General features: G+C 45.8%; 1 protein-coding gene across 2 annotated transcripts; it reads left to right on the top strand.

Moving 5' to 3' along the window:
- Positions 1-1,124: 1,124 nt before the first annotated feature.
- On the top strand, positions 1,125-20,352 carry PLOD1 (procollagen-lysine,2-oxoglutarate 5-dioxygenase 1). 2 transcript variants are annotated; one of them, XM_080380825.1, is made up of 19 exons: positions 1,125-1,221; positions 7,003-7,094; positions 7,586-7,722; positions 8,946-9,109; positions 9,555-9,667; positions 11,300-11,363; positions 12,444-12,541; positions 12,886-12,987; positions 13,098-13,229; positions 13,508-13,629; positions 14,326-14,430; positions 14,871-14,996; positions 15,817-15,958; positions 16,469-16,582; positions 16,862-16,927; positions 17,268-17,372; positions 17,780-17,926; positions 18,238-18,363; positions 18,637-20,352. In XM_080380825.1, the coding sequence occupies exons 1-19, from the start codon at positions 1,203-1,205 to the stop codon at positions 18,790-18,792; spliced, it is 2,130 nt and encodes a 709-aa protein (XP_080236951.1). In that variant the 5' UTR covers positions 1,125-1,202; the 3' UTR covers positions 18,793-20,352. The 2 variants fall into 2 exon arrangements, with proteins under 2 accessions (XP_080236951.1, XP_080236950.1); XM_080380824.1 differs by lacking the exon at positions 1,125-1,221 and adding an exon at positions 2,939-3,129.
- The last annotated feature ends 103 nt before the right edge of the window (positions 20,353-20,455 follow it).

Below are 20,455 nucleotides of genomic sequence, written 5' to 3'. Positions count from 1 at the left end.
CGCCGCCGCCGCCGCCGCCGAGCGGGCCCCGGCTCCCCGGCGCCCCGCTGCCCCGCTGCCGGCCGAGGCGGGGCGGCAGCCCGCAGCGCCAGCCCCGTTTCAGCACAGGGCTGGGCGCTGGGCTCTGGGCTCTGGGCTCTGGGCTGTCCCGCCCGGCTGGCTGGGGCCTGGAGCTTTCCCTCAGGCCAGCGGCAGTCGACTCCCGTCACCGCAGCAGCGCCTGGTGCGGGAAGGCGGGTTGTGTTCTATCGAACTTCATTCCCCTGCGTAGTAAATAGAGCAGCACACCTCGGGATGGGGTTACACGCGCACATCGGGCCACGGAAAGTTCTGTGCTCCAGGGCGGCTCTTGGAGGATAGTAACAAGCCACACAGAAACACTGTGCAAGAGGAAGGGTGACATTCCTGGCCAGGTAGAGCCAGTGAGGGGAGCAGGCAAGACATTTTCTTAACTACCTCGTGGAGGCGAGCTGGCTGCTGCGGGCCGGGGGCCCTGCAGCCTGGAGGAGCGGGGCTGGCACCCTGCCCCTTGCTCCTGTCAGTTCTCGCAAGGCCTGCTGCCTTTTGAGGCTGCTTTAAAAACGGAGCTCTGAGCCTTCCTGGTTTTAGGAAGTTGCTGCGTTGCTTGGAGCACGTGTTGCACGTACTCCTTGGAACATCTGCATTGGCAGCTGGCTCTGTTTAAAAAGACAGGCAGCTGACTCCAGCCAGAGTGCACAAAGCAGTACAAACAGAAACGGGTTGGGGGGGTGGGAAATATGCTTGCTGGGTTGGCATAGCTGCAGAATGTAAACAGAGCTGTCAAATAGGGCCAGTCTGAGTCCAGCAGTATAAACAATGATGCATTCATGATTTCCAGCATGCAAAACCCCCTTTATTTTAGAATGGAGAGACCTAACTTCATTAAAATGAGAAACTTGCAATTTTTTAAATTCTAGGTTGAGTCAGACCTCGGTCTGATGGTGAGGAGCTGAACACTCTTGCTGTGGCTTCTGGCTTAGAATCTTGAGGCTGCTAAAGATTTATCAGGGGCTTTGTCCAGGCCTGCAAAGTACTGAAGAAATCTAAAGTAAAAGTCTGTTTTCTTTTTTTTTTTTTATTTAAGGAAACTGGCAGCTTTGCAGACGGAAGTTGCCTGGAATCACCATCTTAGGGAAAACTAGTATTTCCTTGGATTGTTGCCTGTAGTGCATCTTTCGAGCATGACGACTACTCTGCCTGGTAATTATGAGGGAATTCCTAATCTGGGGAGTGGGAGCAGAAACAAAGGTGCTTTGAACACATTCAAGAATATTCTCAGTGAACAAATAGTAACAGTAGTTCTTTGCCAGGATACTGTTGTGAAGCGTGGAGGATATTAGTTAGCTACAGTGTGGCCCTTCTAACGTGCTTATGTTTTTCTCCTCTAAGATCATACTTTCTTCGTTTTATTTTGATAATCTGAGTCCTGTAACATCCGTAATTTATGTTAAAGGGGTGGTTTACAGAAAACAGCAGTCTTGGACCTTAGAATTTTACACAGCCATCTTTTTTATTAAAACTGAGCTCTGCACTGAGGGAGGCTTCTATGTTATCCCAGTGCTTTGATGATGCCCTGTATGTTTCTGGCTGTGTATTCCATAGCCCCAGTGCAGCTAAGCTATACATATTGCATTGATAGTGTCTTTCTTTCTTATCTCAACGTACATGCCACACCATCGCTTGGCATGCATCCTTCACTTTTTATGCCTCTGCTAAACTACCCAGCACTGCTGCTTTCTCCCTGACACCTTACCCTCCTGTTGTAACATGTGCTCCATGGGCCAGGCCCAAGTGTGGCTGAGGATCTGGTGCCTCTTTCAGCGATGGCTTTGGTAGTATACTGCAGTGTAGCTTTCCATCTACTTAATGTTTTACAGAACAGTATGTAACATTTCCACAGCCTCTGTGATTCTCTGAGCTCTTTGCAGACAGGTAAACATTACTGTTCACACCTTACAAGAGGCAAAATAAGTAATCTCTTAATGTTGCTTTCAGTGATGGAAGTTGGGTTTATTTATACACAGTGCCTAAAAATGGCACTGTCACTTCTAGGTATTTGCTTCAGTAGAGATAAAGTGTTGCTCAAGGCCTCAGGTAAGGTGTGTCCGTGGTAGCTCCTTAGCTGGTGTTGGGCAGGCTCAGAGGGTTTCCCTGCATCTAAGTCTTACTGCAGTATAAAAATGACCCTAAACCCAATTTAAAAAAACAAACAAACAAACAGACAAACAAAACCCAAAAAAACCCCAAACGAACAAAAAACACAGTGCAATTTTATGAGACTGGTTTGTTCTGCCTGTGCTCAAAGTTATGGAGAATAAACTAGAAAAAGATGCATGTGTAACTCATCAGGGCTAGAGCAAGAAAACCCAGCACAAGGACAAAGAGAACAATGTAAGGCTTTAAGATGTGTATATGGTCACAGAAAAAGTTAGTATAGGAAACAAGACTGCAGCAGATTTTGGGTTTGCTGAGGAAAGCTATGAGGTGGGATGGCAGGTGGGACGGAGGTGTTTCGTAAGGGCTTCCAGTTTCCAGAGCTGTGCAGAACCCATTTGTTTTGGTTTTTTCACACTTAATGACCGTGTCAACCCGATGCAGCCCAGCACCGACTAAAGCCGGGCAGAAGGCGAGCCCCCTGCCCCTACACAGCGCCCGTTTGCCCAAGGCGTGTTTCTGCCGCCGCACCCCCCGGTGTCCCCCGGCTGTGGCTGCAGCCCCCCGGCCCCGCAGCTCCCCGGCCGCAGGGCGTGCTGCAGTCCACGGTCCCGGTGAAGGTCCCGCAGCGCCGGGATCACGGCCCAGCGGCTCCGCTGCCCAAGCCTCGAGCCCCGCGTCCCCCCGGCCGGCCCAGCCGCTGCCCCTCCTGCGGGGCCGGGGGAGGAGCCGCCGCCCCCGCTTCCTCCGCCCGCCGCCGGGCGGGGCTGGTGCGTGGCACAGGCTCGGCAGCCCCCAGCCCCGCAGAGCCGGCTGCCGCCGAGGCGCGTCCGTCCCGCAGTCAGCGGGGCCCGGGCCGGGAGGCCGCTCCCATGGTGCCGCCGGCGGCGCTGCTGCTCTGGGCGCTGCTGGCGCTGCTGGCGGCGCCGGGCGGCGGCGCCTCCGGGCAGGAAGGTAAGGGGGGGGACCCGCCGGGGGGACCCGCCGGGGGCGCTGCCCGCGCCGAGATCGGGGCCGCGGCGTGCGGAGCCCCGGCGGTGGGAGGCGGCGGGGGGGGCTGTCCTCGCACATGCGGCCGGAGCTCCCCGTGCCCCGGCGCCGGGACGCGGGCACCGTCCATCCCCGTCCCCGCCGTGCGCCCCACCGGGCCAGCCCCTCCCGCTGTGGACTTGCCCAGCGGCTGATCCCGGGCTGGCCGCGCTGTGACCCGAGCTCCGGGCGCCCCTCAAGCACCCAAGTCTGTCCCCCAAAGCCGTGGGTGGGCGCTCTGGAGAGCGGCTGTAGGACAACAGAGGGTTAGGGTACCTACAGGGTGTCATTCAGGCTGACCAAGGGGTTTGCTCCCTGCCGCTCTGCCAAGAACTTTGAATAATTATCTTTGTCTTCATTAGAGAAGTGGCAATTAAGAGGAGACTTCATCTTGTGACCTAGAATATTTCCCTCCACAATACATGATTCTGTTATAATTACCTTTACTATGTATATTACTTAATAATAATACAATTAATATGTATCCATGGGAGTGCTGGAGGGGAAGTTCTTCAGCTGTAGTGGCATAACTAAAGCAAAATCGTTTCAGCATTTAGGATAACTATTAGATATGAGTAAGAAATTAATCTCTCTGTGCTATCTGGCCTTCCTTACGTGCCCCAAATCTTCCATGTTTTGGTAATGTTCTAGAGCAAATGAGGTATGTTGGTTAGGAAGAGGGATCTGGAATTGACTGCTTTCTGAACCCATCTCTTCTGGCATGGCCTAAAGAAAAAAAAATGCCTTAACTTTTCTGTGGCTCACCTTCCCCCGAGTAATACGAGAGTAACGATACCTATCTTCTCTCATGTATGGTTTTTTTTGATCTCTGCAAAAGCACTAAAAATAGTTATTTATAGTTAATTGATTCTTAAAAAAAACCCAACTTCTGTAAATGTAAATTGAATACAGAGATTATATTCTCCGCTATTAAATTGTGCACTGATTTATGGTTTTTTGATCCCCCTATTAGTGGTATTTTGTTGAACACTATCTTAACAGGAAGTTGCACAGTAAGATTTCCCAAAGCACAGCCTAGGGATAAATTAATTCCTTGTCCTAAAATGCTGCTGCAGCTGTGCTTTTCATATAAAGTCAGAGCAGAAACAAATAACTATAATTTTTTTTGTTGCTGAACTCATCTTGTCACTGATTTTTACTCTTTGTAAAAACTTGGAAGTTCACCCCGTCATTTCACTGTGATATCAGGGTCCCTGTTCCAGCACTGTGTCCCTACACAATCCTTTTCATCTACAGTGCTCAAAAACCCTCACGAAGGTGGTAAATGTCCTCTGTTATCATTCTACAGGTGGAAAAACAGAGGGATAGCAGGACTGGCTCCTTGTTGCATAGCACAGCTAGTGGTACAGTCCAGCTCCCCTGTTCCCTAGTCCAGTGCTTGCTTCCTTAACCACAGTGTGTCCATATTTTGCAGCTATACCACTACTAAATGTATTTATACAATTTGTATTTGTCAGCATGGCCTAAGGAGTCTCTGGGCCCAGGAGGCACAGCTTAATAGAATAGGCTGCCCTTTCTACGTATAAAAAGTAACTGTGCCATGGAAGATAGGGAAGCATAGATAAATCTCCTCTTGGTGTTTTAAAACCTGCTGCATGTGATACTGAAATTAAAAGGGTTTACTGCTCTGTCTCTGGAAATGCCTATCAGCTGCACCAGTGTTCAGCAAAGTCTTTGAGAAAAAGGGGTTAAAAGGGAAGGAGAGGAGGCAGCATAGCTCAGCACAAGCTTCTAGTACTGGAGCGAAGGAATGTCTCTTGGGATGGTAAGCTCTCGCTACTGCAGAGATTTCTCAAACAAACTGAGCTGAATGTCTCCCAGAGTCCTACCCCCACAAACTGAAATGAAAAGGGAATCTGTAAGTTGGAATTCTGCTGGGGAGGATAATTGTCTCCGTGCTGGCTTTTCATGCTCCAGTGAGTTTGCAGGCTGCACGGTGAAACCTATTCTGCAGTAGTATTTCTACTACAGGACACCGCTTTCTGGTCTGCAGTGTGAGCCCTTCACTCTCCCAGCTTGTCCAGCAAACTTTGGCAGTCATATCATAAACAGTTGGTTGCTTTATTGGGGTGGCAGCGTGAAAATGAATTAGTGATTGATTTAATGTGAGATGCCTGAGAATTCAGCCTGAAATAATTGCATAGCAGTCAGGCTCTTTTCTTTACTACTTTTACCATTATCACATGCTTTCTCCTCTCCTTTCAGGTACTGGAATTTGATGTTTGTCTTTACATTCCTCTCTGGCAAGCCCACATTTGCCCCCTTCTTCATTGGCAGTATGATCTTCACCTTCTCAGAAACCAAGAGCTCAGAGCTATCTAGCAAAGCTGCTATGGTTTTCTGCATGCCATCGTGTGGCTAGATACTTTAATGGGTTTAACACATTCCCTGAGGTGATACATATATTTTATTCATTTGTTTGCACCCTCTGAGTGGACAGGACTCAAGGAACTGGAGTGTGCTGGAGGAGCTGGATTAGGACTGCACTTCATAGGTCTAAAAATCTGCCTTTAAAAACAGCACAGATGCAGGATTTATATTCTTTTATTTATCAGTGTCTTTCCCTGCCTGTGTGAATGTCTAACAAAATACAATTAGAGCTGGCTATTGCTTTCTATTGACTAGTCTCAGTCTCTCCTCTCTTTTTATTCTAATGCAGGTAAAGGATTTTAGGAATTTCCTTGGAAGCATCCGCTTTCTTCCTAACTTGGAGTGTTACACTTATTTTTTTATTTTTGCTGCCTTTGACAGGTCTATCTAGGACTCCAGCTCCTAGATCCTTCCTCTCTTAAGATCAGACAGACTATCAGTTTGGGTACATTAGGAAGATGCATCTGGTACATCCATTGAAAAAAAAAAAAAAAAAAAGATTGTTCCAAAAGAAGTCTGCTCAAGTCAAGAAAATGTGCTTTCAGTTTTTCCTGGTATTTTCTGATGTTAAAATCAGATGGCCAGGATTTGCATTTAAGCACTGTTGCCAGAGCCTATACAAATGCCTTCTTCAGCAAAAGTGGTAAGATGAAGTATAGCATTTAATCATTAAAATGAAGAAACCAGAGCTTCCACATGAAAGTCATACTCCAGTGGTACTATAGAGAAACTTCTGAGAGAGAACTTCAGGATTTAGCTTTGTCATTTTTAAGGGACTGGAAATAAAAAGCAAGTTTGGGAGGAGAATGTAAATGAAAGTTATGGCAGAATTAAATTCACATTGTGCATGTATGAAAAAAATCTGGAAAACACCTCAGGAATGCAGTAGAAAATTGGAGCAGCCATGGAGAAAGAATAATAATATTCAGCCTAATTTTGGTCTTCCCTACCCCCAGTCAATGCTGAGTGACTAAAAAGCAACTCTGTGGGGAACCGGAAGCCAATTGCACTAAATGGATGACTTCCAAATGGGCATTTCTTAGTAGTTCTATTTTTTAAAGTTTAATTTCCTTCATACTCTATGTGAGAGAAGAGAATTATAGCTTTCAATAGCAGGGCAAAAAAGCACTTAAAACATTATGTTTTCTTTTTCTAGCTCATAACTCAGGTAATGAAATTGTATCTTATAATCTCTCATTTTATACCCGGGACCAAGCTCTCACCTATGCTGCAAAGGAACAATCTTTCTTACGCTGCAATTAGTTTTTTTGAGACTTCTTGAGACTTTGAAACTATCAATCCCCACCTTGGCTCAGTATCTGATAGTGAAGCTTCTTCATTAGGTACAGAACAGCTGGTTGTGAAAACAGCGCATGTTGAATGTGTCTCTTGTGCTTTCTCATACAGAAAACCTGCTGATTCTTACTGTTGCCACCAAGCAGACTGAGGGATTCCAGCGCTTTAGAAGATCAGCCCAATTCTTCAACTACAAAGTCCAGGTGATGGCTAACAACCTTAGTGGTGATTGGTCAAAGGGAATTTTGAAGTGTGGAATGGATAAGATTTGGCCACAAACTTGATTAAATAAAAGCTCAAGAGAGTATACCTACTTAGCTGGCTGAAAAATACTGCAAGTGGGGCATTTCTGCAGCAGTCTTATCCCGAGTGTTGGCTTAAGATGAGATCTGTAGCTCCTGCTCAGGGGAGCCCCATGGCACTTTTCCATTGCAATGCCAAAACACACGAATGTGCTCCTGTTGCTGAGACTGCTTGGTTACTGTGCTGCATGTTACTCTGACTGTCCATCCCAGGGATGGGATGTTCAAAGGCTGGTGTATATACCTAGTCCATCTGTCCTGATGCTGGATTTTTTATTGTGATTTGCACTGGGAGTTATCAGGACTGGTAAAGTTGTGGGTTCTGGTACTTTTCTGTGACTCTTGCTGGGAAAGTGCCATTGTCAGTAGACCCTGTGCCTGTCGTTCTTTAGGTGCTGGGGCTGGATGAGGAATGGCAGGGTGGAGATGACGAGAACCCAGCAGGAGGTGGGCAGAAGGTCCGTCTCTTGAAATCAGCTTTGAAGCAGTATGCGGATAAGGAAGACTTGATCATCCTTTTCATAGACAGGTAATGGGTTGGAAAGTATTTGCTGTGAACCGAATCATAAGGCTGTTCGGACAGGTACTTACTAAGAAGAAATTAGCTGAGAAATAGATTGCTTTTGGAAGTTGCATCCAGACCTCCTTTCCCCCCTGCCCTGAATTCTCTGCTGTTGTTGCCTGAGAGTTGCTCAGAGCTGCATACGTGGCAGCTGGGAAGGCCTGATCAGAACAGACCGATTCCAACTCTTACATGAAGTTGATAGCGTTACACCTCTTTCTGCCAGGGTGGAATCTGGCTGCCTCTACCTGCAGAGAATGAGCAGACAATTCCTGTGGACCTCAGCAGGCCTTTCTTACCAGAACTATTTGTTTTATAAGGTGAGGCAGGCTACAACACAATCCTGAGAGCCAAGAAGTAGTCTGCCAGAGAAACATGAAGAGGGAAAAGGACCATTTGGAGTCTCAGTGTCTTTTCATATGCCCAGCAACAGGCAGGGCTGGGATCCCTGTATCTGTCTCTAGCTGCCATGGCAGGGAGCTCGCCTTCTGCAGTTCTGAGTGTCTATGTGTGTTTAGAGAAGTTCGGAATGATTAATCTCTGGAACGAGCAACTTTTTCACACACCAAAATGAGTCTGAAGTATGCAAATCCTCTTGCAGAAAATGCAAGTCTCATTCTGGGAGTGTTGCCTGGGAATTAGTTCTACCCAGTACTGAAGAGGTAGTGGCTGGAGTGCAGCATCCAGCCACTAGTGTCCAGTGTATTTGCATCCTGACAATCTGCAGGGAGCATAGTGGGGAGTGGCAGGATGTAAAAAGCATGACCTATGGGCTTTTTTAATCTGGAAGGGAGTGGCAGAGCAATCTTCCTCCAATAAGTAAAAAGCTGTTACAAACAGTGAGGGCACACAGGCTTCAGGGTTCCAAATGAAGGGGAAGCGAGAAGAGATCAACATGTTTTGCAGCTTGGAAGATTTGTTTTTATCATAAGTGAAAACTTTGTAAAAATAAGCATGGGCAAAAGTTTCCCCAAGACAGTGTGGAATCTTCTGCAGTGGGAAGTAACATCTTCCACTCTAGGAATAAGATTGCACTTTAATTAGCTATAATTATGACAAAAAAATATAATACTGTGAAGCAGAGATAAGAGAAAGGGATTCCTAAAAAATTAGCTTTTCCTAGAAACTGTTCACAATGACGTGTTTCCTGACTCCATTCCTTTCTGTCCCTTTCTTGTCTTTTACTTTAGCTATGATGTACTCTTTGCTTCGGGCCCTGCAGAACTGCTCAAGAAGTTCAAACAAGCCAAGAGCAAGGTGGTCTTCTCAGCAGAGAACTACATCTATCCTGACAGAAAGTTGGAAGCCAAGTACCCTCAGGTGCGAGATGGAAAGCGCTTCCTGGGCTCTGGAGGTAAGGCGCAGAAGAACCTTCTTTCAACTAAAGGCCTTTAGAAGAAATAGCAAGGGACCAGGTGTGGAAAACATCTCTATGGAAGGTGGTGCAAACTGAAGCCCGGTGCATAACTTGCACCTTTTGCAAGACTTTTACCTGCAGGAGGGGACATAGCTGTGAATTGCCTGTAGAGGATAGGAACCTGCTCCCTATGCCTTTTCCCTTTTCAGTGAGACTTGTCATTCAGGGTGTGCGCTTTTCCGATGCTGAAGCTTACAGATTTGCTGCTGGTGTCACTCCATGTTGGGAAGTGCAGTCTGTACATGCCTTTGAAAGCTAGTGTATCTCTGCGGCAACACAGGGTGGAGTGAGACTGCGTGAAAGAAGTGAGAATATCTGTATAGAGGACTACTTCCCCTTTTGTTATCTGCATTGAAACACCACTTTGTGCTTATTCCCACAGGCTTCATAGGTTATGCTCCAAACTTGAAGAAGCTTGTGGAGGAGTGGAAAGGACATGATGATGACAGTGACCAGCTCTTCTACACAAATGTCTTCTTGGATCCAGAAAAAAGAGTAGGTGTAGCTAGATTTTGGGGTTAGGTGGAGTTATTTGAGAAACATTGCTGTTAAACCTCTCTGCAGTATCCCTGTTGACAGTTAAAAGAAGCTAATCATGTACATATTGACTCTTAATTACTGCTCTGCATCCTTACACGGAAAAGGCCAGTAGTGTGTCTAGTTTCCCATTTCCCTTCTGAAAATTTGCATTCTAGCCACACACCCCTGCTTGTTCTGTTACTAGCAGTTTTTATTTTTAAGCTGAAATTGTGAATGGGAAGATAGGTGTCTTAAAAGAAGTCTTACTGGGAACTCATACCAATATATGTATGTGCCGATGTTTACAGCTATTAAGTGTGACAGAACTAACCAGCCTCCTCCCAGGGGATGTGGAATCCAGATGTTCAGTGTGTATCTTGCCTGCACAGTGCAGTGCTGACTTAGAGATATCCCACCCAGCACTAAATTACATGTTAGGTAAGGGGGCAGGAGAGGCCTGAGGGGATCTGAGGTGATGCATGGGACAAACGTTCACAGCCTTTTAGGCACCATTGTGCCACAGGACAGGGACCTTAGACATTGCAGCAGGTAGCCCTGCTGGAACAAAGAGGCTATCAAAGGCTCCAACAGACCTCTCCAGATCCTGGCCGACAAAATCTGTGTCAGCCTGAAGCCTGGAATGGACCCTGGAAGCAGCACTGCCATTCCAGCACCATGTGGTGCACTGGCCAAATCATCCAGCCCACAGGGTGATTCTCCTGTTGTCCCTGCCCAGTTGTGCATTTCACAGTGCACCCTGTCCCTGAGTGACACCACAAATGCATGGGAACTAAGAAGTCGAACTGTAACAGTAAAGGCAAGAGGAAACATTAGAAATAGGGAACTGCTTTCAGACTGATTAGAGAAGGAGCTGCACATTTTTACCAGCAGGGCTGGTAAAAAAATTCAGAACAGCTGCACTTTTCTAATTCCCCAAATCTGAATACTGCCCGTGGTATTTTAACATGAACAGTTCCTTTAATGTTCTCATCTGCAGTTCTGGCCCTGTGCCACACAAAGGCTGAGTAATTCACTGACTTGGCATTTGGACAGCGGATGTTAGCACCCTGCTGTCCTTTCCAGTAATCAATTTTAACAGATGCCTGGAGGGACACTGAACTCTGTTAAGTCAGAGCTGGATTTTAGTCTGACAAAAATCCAGTCAGAGTATAACTTGCAGCAGGGGATAAAAACAAAGTTTGCATGAGCTGGCTTTGTACCCTCACTGTGTTCTGGTTTGACACCAGTACCTGAGACGACACTTGGGCAAGTGCTTGCCCTGTGCGTAGATGGCAAGAAACTGTCTTTGCAGCAGATGTTTTTGCTTTCTTGGCTTTCCTGCATATTATACATGGGTTTTATATGACTGTGCTGAAAATGTACTTCATTAATGTGCTGTGTAGTATTATTGGCACACCTACAGCAGCTTTAAAATGTGTATTTGCATGGTTTTGCCTAGCCAGGAGTGTTTTAGGCTTCAGACCTTGGAGAGTATGGAAGTGATTGTAGGAATGTGATGTATCTTTGCTCAGCATAGGGACTCTCACGTGTAAAGAATGGATGCCCACTTGTGTTCTAATTAAGGTTATTTATCTCATCCTTTTAAAGGAAAGCATCAACATCAGTCTAGACCAAAGAAGCCGGATCTTCCAAAACCTAAATGGAGCATTAGGTGAGATGGAAGAAGGAAGCTCATTTCTCCTTGGAATGCCACTGCATGTTGACACCAGAAATAAAAGTTGTGGCTGAAAGGATTAAATTTCAGAAATTCCTGTTCCTGCAGAATAAGCTTCAGTAAAATGTCTCTGCCAGGGTTCTTGGATTTATTTGCAATTCCATTGCAACAAACTAGGTTCTCATTTTAATTCCCTCTTCACTTAGGGGAATGCAGGTAGGGTTTTCCATCTTGCACCTCCTTGCCACTTTGATCTCCAAGCATGTCGGATCGCATTAGCCTTGGGGATTGAAACTGGGAGGGACTTTCAGTGCAAGTAATAACACACAACCCTGCCTAGGGCTTGTCTGTCATGCTTCGGAACTGTGTCTGGAATGCCACAGAAGGTGAGGTGCAGCCAGATACTGCCTGTGAGCGCTCACTGACAGTACCAGGCTTCTGACCTGACTTGCCGATGGATTGATTTTGCTAACCGTAGCAAAAGTGACTCTCCTGACACTACCGCCTAATGTTTTCAGTTTATAGTTTTGCGCTACTCCATCATTACTCCAGCCAGGTAAAAAATCATAATGGCAGTGTAGGTTTGGCTCCTGTGCTCATTATAACAATAGTAGACTGGAGCTTGGATTTTTGCTAGTCTGTTTGAAAGGATTTTGTATGGTTGTGTTAAGGAGACATCTTGGAGGGGTGCAAAGAGAGACAGCAGGGGCATAGGTGAGAAAGGCCTGAGTCCTCTCTGGCCATCTATACCTGTTCCTCACCGCATGATTTGTCAATGCCAGTTTTGAAAGTCTGTTTCAGTGTGGATTCTGCCATTTTGCAGTAGGAGGCATATTTGTCAGCCCAGCAAGCTGCATTCTTTGTCCGCCTTCCCAGCCATCCTGTTACCTCACAGGGTCATTCTGAACATTTTTTTCTCCTTTCTGGATGTGGTCTGTAGCCCTTAAACTACTCGTGCATGGTTATCTGCAACTGTGCTTTCATCTTTCAGCAGTCGCTCAGTAGAAATGAGGCCTTGTGCTGGTAATTGTCAATAAAAGCCTTTCTTTGGTAACATGATGGCAATGTCATTTCCAGATGAGGTAGTTCTGAAGTTTGAAAACTCACGAGTGAGAGCAAGAAACTTGTTGTATGACACTCTGCCTGTGGTGATTCATGGAAATGGACCCACCAAGGTAAGTGGGCATCCTGAGAGAAAGATTTGGTATGTATTTGTTCAAGGTGACCCTTTAGACTCGAGTGTGTCAGGTTACTGATCCATATATTCCTGTATATTGACTTTCCCTCTGTATATTTATATTTGAGAAACAATAAGTGGTACAGGTCTCTAGCAGCATGATGGGTCTGGTTCAAAGATCAACATGTAATTGGACCCTCTGGCTGTCATGCTTTGCAGAATCTTTAGTAAGAATCTAATAAGGTAAATGTCGTTCTGATGAAACGTGCTCTTACACTGGGAGTGGATGCAAAAAATCTCCCCTGCCCTGTAATGCATAACATGGCAAATTGCCTTTTGCAGCTGCAGCTGAACTACCTGGGAAACTACATTCCTCAAATATGGACGTTTGAGACTGGCTGCACTGTGTGTGATGAAGGTCTGCGAAGCCTCACAGGGTTTAAGGTGAGGCTGATGTCTATTCAAAGCTCTCAAGACATGTCTTAGAATTACAATGGGATTTTATGTGTCTGATGTGGTATATGAGCCACCACTTCTCTTCTCCCTGAATGTAGGATGAAGCATTGCCAATGATTCTGATTGGTATTTTCATCGAGCAGCCCACACCATTCCTCTCCCAGTTTTTCTTGCGGCTTCGTAACCTTCATTACCCAAAGCAACGAATCCAGCTCTTCATTCACAACCATGTAAGTAAAGCTGGCCTGTGGCAGTCTTAGCAAATGCAGGGAAAATGCAGACCTCCTCCTTGTACTCCAGGCATTTTTGCAACCTTTGACTAGACTTCCAGGCTCTGTAGTCCCAGTACACCCAGTGGCACCTATAAGATAGCTCCATCCCGCTGTAAAGATGTGGAAGTGGGAAGAGCTGTTGCTGTTTTGGTTTGGCATTTTCAAGAACAGGAGGCTGAGCAGCCTGGGGTGAGCCTATCTTACCTGGTTTTTTTCTTATTTTTCCTTTGGCATAGGAGCAACATCACTTAAAGCAGGTGGATTCCTTTGTTAAAAAGCATGGCAAAGAATATCTCGCTGTCAAAGTGATTGGACCAGATGATGAGGTGGAGAATGCTGAAGCACGTAACTTGGGCATGTAAGTGAAGAGTCCATACATGATGGCTAGCAGAGTCAGCCTGTCTCCAAACTAGGGCAGTGTGTTTTTTCTGAGCATCTTCACTGTTAAGTGGATGCTTCTCTTCTTTCAGTCACCCTTCTCTCTCAATGTTCCTATCATTTACTCCCTGTGTCCATTATATATTGAGAAAAAAATAAGCTTTGATACCAGCTCCCTTTCTCCAATTTCAGAAACTAAGTTCTCACTGGTCCTTTGCTCTGTTAAAAGCATAGCCTGGTACCTCCCATCCTCATCAAGCAGCCTCTATGCTTGGTCATAGATCACGAAGAATAGGTACCCGTGTCTCTGAAGTGGAGGAGTGTAGTAGTAAAACTGAGAGCTAGTGGCAGAGTATCTTCCTATCTCTGATGAAGAGGTGTGAGTTTGAGCTCAGGTCTGGATTTGGGCCAACAATAAATGGGAACCTCTTCAGTTTGAGCTGAGGGAACAGTTTGCTAAATGTGATGTTGGCTGTGTCTCAGTGTCTGCTATTGGATGCTGCATCTGGTGTGTTGCACTGTGCTAGCCCTCTGGGTTGTTACATTAAACTGAACTTTTCTGAGCACCTGAAGAAGACCTTTAGGCTACAAGGTGAAGGAATCCCTGGTGTTCTGTCCCTTGTCTTGCTGTGTTTTAGGGGGTTTTGGTGTGACTTTTCTTCTTCTTTGGCTATAGGGATTTGTGCAGAAAGGATCCTGACTGTGACTATTACTTTAGCCTGGATGCTGAGATAGTTCTGAAGAACACAGAGACTCTAAGGATCCTGATCAAACAGAACAAGTGAGTTTTGGTCTGAGCAATCCTTACTGGTCACCTTTCACACAAGAAATACAGTGAGCTCTTTTATTACTGACATGTGTTAGGCAGTAGGAGAACTGTGTCAGAGATGGAATGTTAGACAAACACGCCTTCTTTGGTCTTTTTTTTTACTGTAGTTGTAATCCCTGGATTTTAGGCAGTAGATGTAAATCTTAATTTTGTCTTTATATAGTTGCCAGAACAAATTGGATTCTAGGAGACCTGCTGCAGGGGGCAGTTAGATAGGAGATTGTGACCATATTTGCCCTTTCTTATGTGGAGTTTTATTCCAACAGAGTTAATGGAAGCAGCAACTCTGTAAGTGAGGGAGAATCGAACTCTTAATGGTCCTGTGGTGTGTAAATCTTTTTTTCCTGTGGTAACATCCTGTCCTGCAATTCCTTTTTCTTTTGTGCTCACAGGCTGGTGATTGCCCCACTGGTAAGCCGTCATGAGAAGTTGTGGTCAAATTTCTGGGGAGCACTGAGCCCTGATGGATACTATGCCCGCTCAGAAGATTATGTGGATGTTGTTCAAAGGCGGAGGGTGTGAGTATGCAAAGAGAGCTTCTTACTGACATAACCCCTCAAATGTTAAGCTTGCTGCAATGCAGTATCATCAAAGTAACTTAACGTCAAAAAAACAGAACAACTGTCTTTGGGTATAGAAGAGGAAAAGAAGTCTGTACATCCATGTGGAAGCTGCTCTGTGTCCTCCCCTGAGCAGAGACAATAACATACTATGGGCAGATTTTCTTATGATCAGGGTAAGGGTTTGAGAGTCCTGACTCTGCTGAAATCACTTCGTCTTATTCATGTCATGTTTTCCCACCTGTGGATTATAGCTAGTGTCATCCTTAAAATCCTGTAAAGTGCTATTTAATCTTTATTAGATAGCTTCATAAAATACCAGGTGATCCTTGAATGGAAGATTCACAAAAAATAATTGTTGGCTCATTTGTACTCTTGAGTGACCCTCTGTTTTTTTTGGCCATTATGTGCAATAAATGCTAGAAATCAGCTTATGCACTTTTGGCTGGTTCAGGTTTCTTTAAATCACTGAAAAAAAATGTGTTGATCTCTCTGGGAAGAGGTTCAAGCCATTAATTATGTCCCTAGCAAAAACACACAGTAGCAATTAATTGCTTTCACAGTGGACTAGCATTTGTGCAGCTTAAAAGCTCTGGGCAATATAAGTGATTTTTCCTGGAATGACAGTTGCTATTGGTACAGTTTCTCCCTACTGTTCTGAGCTGGCTCATTCAGGCAAGGCTGGCTCATATGGCAGCCCTGCCTGCCATGCTGGCAAGTCCAGCGGTTTCTCTTTTAGTGGTATTTCAAATTTCGCTCTCCTACCTCTGCGTTTCAGTGGGCTTTGGAATGTTCCCTACATCAGCAGCGTTTACTTGGTTAAAGCCAAGGCTCTGCGATTGGAGCTTGACCAAGGAGATCTCTTTCGCAATGGCAAGCTGGATGCTGATATGGCTTTCTGCCACAACGTCCGGAATCAGGTCAGTCAAGGAGAGGGAGGCTGGCAGGGAAGAACTGCGTGCCAGGGTGCAGGTGACAAGATTAAGTTGTTTCAAGGCATTTGGCTCTGCTGGGGCATGGGACAGGATGAAATGGCATTGTTTAATACTGTGCAGCCTTGGAACTGGGCTTTCTGTCTTACTGTGAAACCACACAGAGCCAGGGACCACTAAATGTGGATAGCATTTTTACTCTTGGACCTCTTCAGAGCTGTTCTAAATGGGGTGGACAGGGTAAGAAGGAAGAACCTAATCTCACAGCAGCAGCTCTGCTGTTTCCAACCCTAGCTGACAAAAGGCACAGAATTACTGCCTATAAACTTTCAAAGTTCCTCATACCCAGGGTGGAAATTATATTGAAGGCCTGCAGGAGAAAGAATGAGTAAATGAACAGCTTGGGCAGAGGCACCATCACTGGAGAACTGTTCAGTGCTTATGTTTCATAGTAGCTTACAAAATGTGAGGCCTTGATTGTTTCCCTCTGCCCTGCAGGGAGTCTTTATGTACCTGACAAATCGGCATGAGTTTGGACACATACTGTCCCTGGAGAATTACCAGACAACTCACCTCCACAATGACCTCTGGCAAATATTCAGCAATCCTGAGGTAAGATAACCTTCATGCTCAGCAGGCTTAGCAATGTGGCCTGTGAACATTTGATGACTAATTTCACTAATAAGGAAGGTCCAGGCTTTGTAGTAGCAATGTCTCTCAGGTGGGATGAGAGCCTAAATCCACAGAATTTAAAGAGACTATGTTTATGTGATTCATAACATCTGGATCTTCAAAGCCTGTGAAAATACTGCTGCATGGGAGCCTGGCTTTTCACTGCGTTTTTAACCAGGCCCCACAGAAATGACTGGTTTGCTTATCTTCCAACTGCAGGACTGGAGAGAAAAGTACATCCATGAAAACTACACAGCAGCTCTGAAAGGGAAATTAGTAGAAATGGTAAGAAAACATCACTCTTATCCATCACAATAGGAGGTTAGCATCAGGACAATGCTTGTGTCATAACTTGTCATTCTCAGCAGTTTGGCATGACCTCATAGTCTTTCAAATCCAAGGGAAACGTGACCTTGAAAGTATTTTTAGAGGCAAATCATTCTTCTAGAAGTACATCTTTCTGTGGAAGTGGGGCATATCACTCAGAAGACAAATTTCTGTCCTCAATATTTAGTTACTTTCCACTTAAACTGACTCAATCTACAGTCTGCTTAGTCTTACTCCTTTTGCCTCAAGCAAACACCTGTCCTTGTTTCTGCTGTTCTCACCTGTCTACTTTCTGTAGCCCTGCCCAGATGTTTACTGGTTCCCCATATTCACTGACACTGCCTGTGATGAGCTGGTGGAAGAAATGGAGCATTATGGCCAGTGGTCCACCGGTGACAACACGGTAAGACAGAGCAGGAGCTCTTTGATTTCTGGGTCGTACCATTATCAATGCATGTTTGGTGGCAGCAGTGCCTCCTTTATGGAAGCATTAGATCCCACAGTTAAACCAGGAAACCGGAGGCAATACTCTATTTATTTTCCTGATTAACGCTGTAATTTTGCCCCCATTCTTAAATGTGAATTAATTTTTGAAGTCCTCTTTAGTGTCCTCTAAAGCTACAGTGTTTGGCCCTGCTGATGGTAATATTGTTTACCTTAGCTTTTAATTATTGTTTGAAATGAGTTTTCCGTCCTGGAAGTTCTGATAAATAAACATCATATTTATTTGTAGTTACCAGAAACAAGTGCTTTTCATTCCTGAAGTCCAAGCTTCCCGTCCTTACGGGTATTTTCATGATTCTATTCCAGGACAGCAGAATACAAGGAGGATATGAGAATGTCCCAACTATTGACATACACATGAACCAAATTGGCTTTGAAAGAGAATGGTATAAGTTTCTTTTGGACTATATTGCACCCATCACAGAGAAACTGTATCCAGGTTACTATACCAAGGTATGTATACCTTAGCATCAAAACTCGTGGCCAGCTCAGTGCATCCTCCGGTTGCAACTTTGTGAAAAGGCTGCTAGAATCCCCTAGCAATAGGCATGCAGTTTCCCAGTATGGAGGGACTGACTCTGGAGTATGACATGGGTATATGCATCAGGAAATACGCAATTTCCCTGTGACATTCTCCTGCCTTAATGTTGCCTTCCTCCCTTAGCAGTGGGGTTCAATGTAAATAGATCCCTGCTGTGCAGCTCGGTAGCCATGGACTACTACAGCCCTGTAACAGACGTGTTCTTTGTTCTCCTCTCCTGCAGACTCAGTTTGAGCTAGCCTTTGTAGTTCGCTACAAACCTGATGAGCAGCCCTCTCTAATGCCCCATCACGATGCTTCCACCTTTACCATTAACATTGCTTTGAACCGAGTTGGAATAGACTATGAGGTAAGTGTATGCCAGTGTGTCAAGAATTCAGTGTGGCCTCCTGAGCAGTCCAGGCAGCTGAGCACCCTTTCTTTATCCGTATGTGGCTTCTTCACACTAAGGATTGCATTTAATGACTGGGCTAGGGTAGGAAGATGTTTTGAACACAGCAGAACACAGGAGATTCCCCAAGCACCTCCTCACATTTTTAGAAGGGCTGCCCGGGGAAGGCAGAGACCCTTTCCCTGAGGTGCTTTGACCAAGCTGATGTGCCTCTTGTTCTGTTTATATCAGGGAGGAGGCTGCCGGTTCCTGCGCTACAATTGCTCCATTCGAGCTCCACGGAAAGGCTGGACCCTTATGCATCCAGGACGCCTGACCCACTATCATGAAGGTCTTCCAACCACCAAAGGAACCCGTTATATCGCAGTGTCCTTTCTTGACCCCTAGAGCCATGCTTCACAGGAAGGACCTTTTCCCTGGCCCTGCTCACTGCTGACCTTGAGTGGAAACAGGGAATGCTACTGAGTTTCTAAGGCATTGATCAAAGCTATTTTGATATTGATTTTTAATGATATTCTAAGACTCCACTACTGGAAGATGTCCCTCTCTGATACTGCAGGTAATATCTAGGAATGTTGCTGTAGAATTTGAAAGGAGATTTTGTGCCTTCGTTTTTGATTCAGCTCCTCATCAGCTGTTTCTTGGAAGTGCAATTTACTTGAACCTTCATTGATTGGTTGGCTTCACAAATATGCTTTCTTGGACTGGAAATCCAGCTTTTTGGAGGCAAGTCACAAGCTCTCTCCAAGCAGCTGGAAGCCTGTTTTCATCCACAGCATATACGGGACTGGACATTAGACAATAATTCCTGGGTACTATTCCAAATGTAAACCGATCAGGGAGCTGACTCCAGGAGTCATAACAGTTAAGTGTCGTACCAGATGAAACTCAGTAATAACAGCCTGAAGATCATCTGATTCCTTACCTCTTTGCAGTTCTTGGAAGCATATCACAAAGCTCAAAGCAGCAGCCGTGGCAATATAGGTGCTTCCAGTTAGCTATAGGAAGGTCTGCTAATGATACTTTACCTCTGGGTTTAGACTGAAGAGATGAAAGATAGCCTCCTTATGTAGCTGACAGCATGTATACCCAGACAAATTCAGACCATGTTGGTATGCACAGATGAAATCTAAGGAAGGGAAGACTTGAGAATAACTAGGTCAGTCAGGAGGGCTTCAGTGCTGATTTGTCTCTGTTCTATCCCACGTTAAGATTGTCAAAAGCTCTAATCAATGTCTGGGTAGCAGTCCAGAGGTCCCAGTCCTCTTTGGTGGCCTCATTCCAGTTCTCAGAGATCGTTTTGATAATTTTCTTTGCATCTGAGTGGGCCATCAAAGAGCTGTCCTCTGGTACTTAGAGGAAATCATTATTCAGCATTCCTGTTATTTGAGATTCCAAACCAAAACACTCCACTGCAGACACTTCTCCAGTGGGGTCGAGGCTGATAGAAATGAGTGGTGGGAAAGTGCTGGGAAATTATGGTGAGCTGGTATGTGTAAAAAAAAAATAAATATGTGTCTAGAGTAGACCCAGGGTTAGAGAGGGAATGGGGAGAAACCTTTTCTGCGGTTGCCCGTGAGGTACCTGCTCAGCTTATCAGGCACGGCCGTGCTCTGGGTGTTTCACAAGCAGTATATTCACATCATGGCTGTCCTTAGGAAAAAAAATCTTCCTCTCAGTTCTCTGTGTCTCAGCTTCTGCTGTCTAACGGTCAGGGGGCGAGCCCCTTCGCGTGGGACGGTGGCCCTGGGGGCAGCACAGCTGTGGGCATCTGCAGAGAACCGCGTAGGCCTGGGCGGCCCGCGGGGGGCGGCAGGCCCGGCCCCTCCCGCGCTCTGCGGGCCCGTTTCAAGGCTGCGCCCCACGCGTGCCCGGGGGGAAGAAATCCAGGCGGGCGCGATCAGTGTGAAATGTAAACCGATAATAAACCTCGTTAGGTGAAACCCAGACCTGTCTATTACCAGAGGAAGGGGCTGGGTAGGCTGATCGTTGAAACGTGGCAAAGGTGTATGTGTGTGTTTCAGCAGTGTTTTTTCACTTGTTCTGCTGT

The sequence above is a fragment of the Falco punctatus genome (genome assembly GCF_963210335.1).
Source record: "Falco punctatus genome assembly, chromosome: 3".
Classification (NCBI taxonomy): domain Eukaryota; kingdom Metazoa; phylum Chordata; class Aves; order Falconiformes; family Falconidae; genus Falco; species Falco punctatus.
This window is presented reverse-complemented; position numbering and strand designations above follow the sequence as displayed.

Coding starts and splice junctions, on each gene's coding strand:
- PLOD1 (XM_080380824.1), top strand. CDS start 3,048: ATGGTGCCGCCGGCGGCGCTGCTGCTCTGGGCGCTGCTGGCGCTGCTG. Junction 16,583..16,861: donor AAATATTCAGCAATCCTGAG/GTAAGATAACCT, acceptor TTCCAACTGCAG/GACTGGAGAGAAAAGTACAT. Junction 17,927..18,237: donor ATCCAGGTTACTATACCAAG/GTATGTATACCT, acceptor CCTCTCCTGCAG/ACTCAGTTTGAGCTAGCCTT.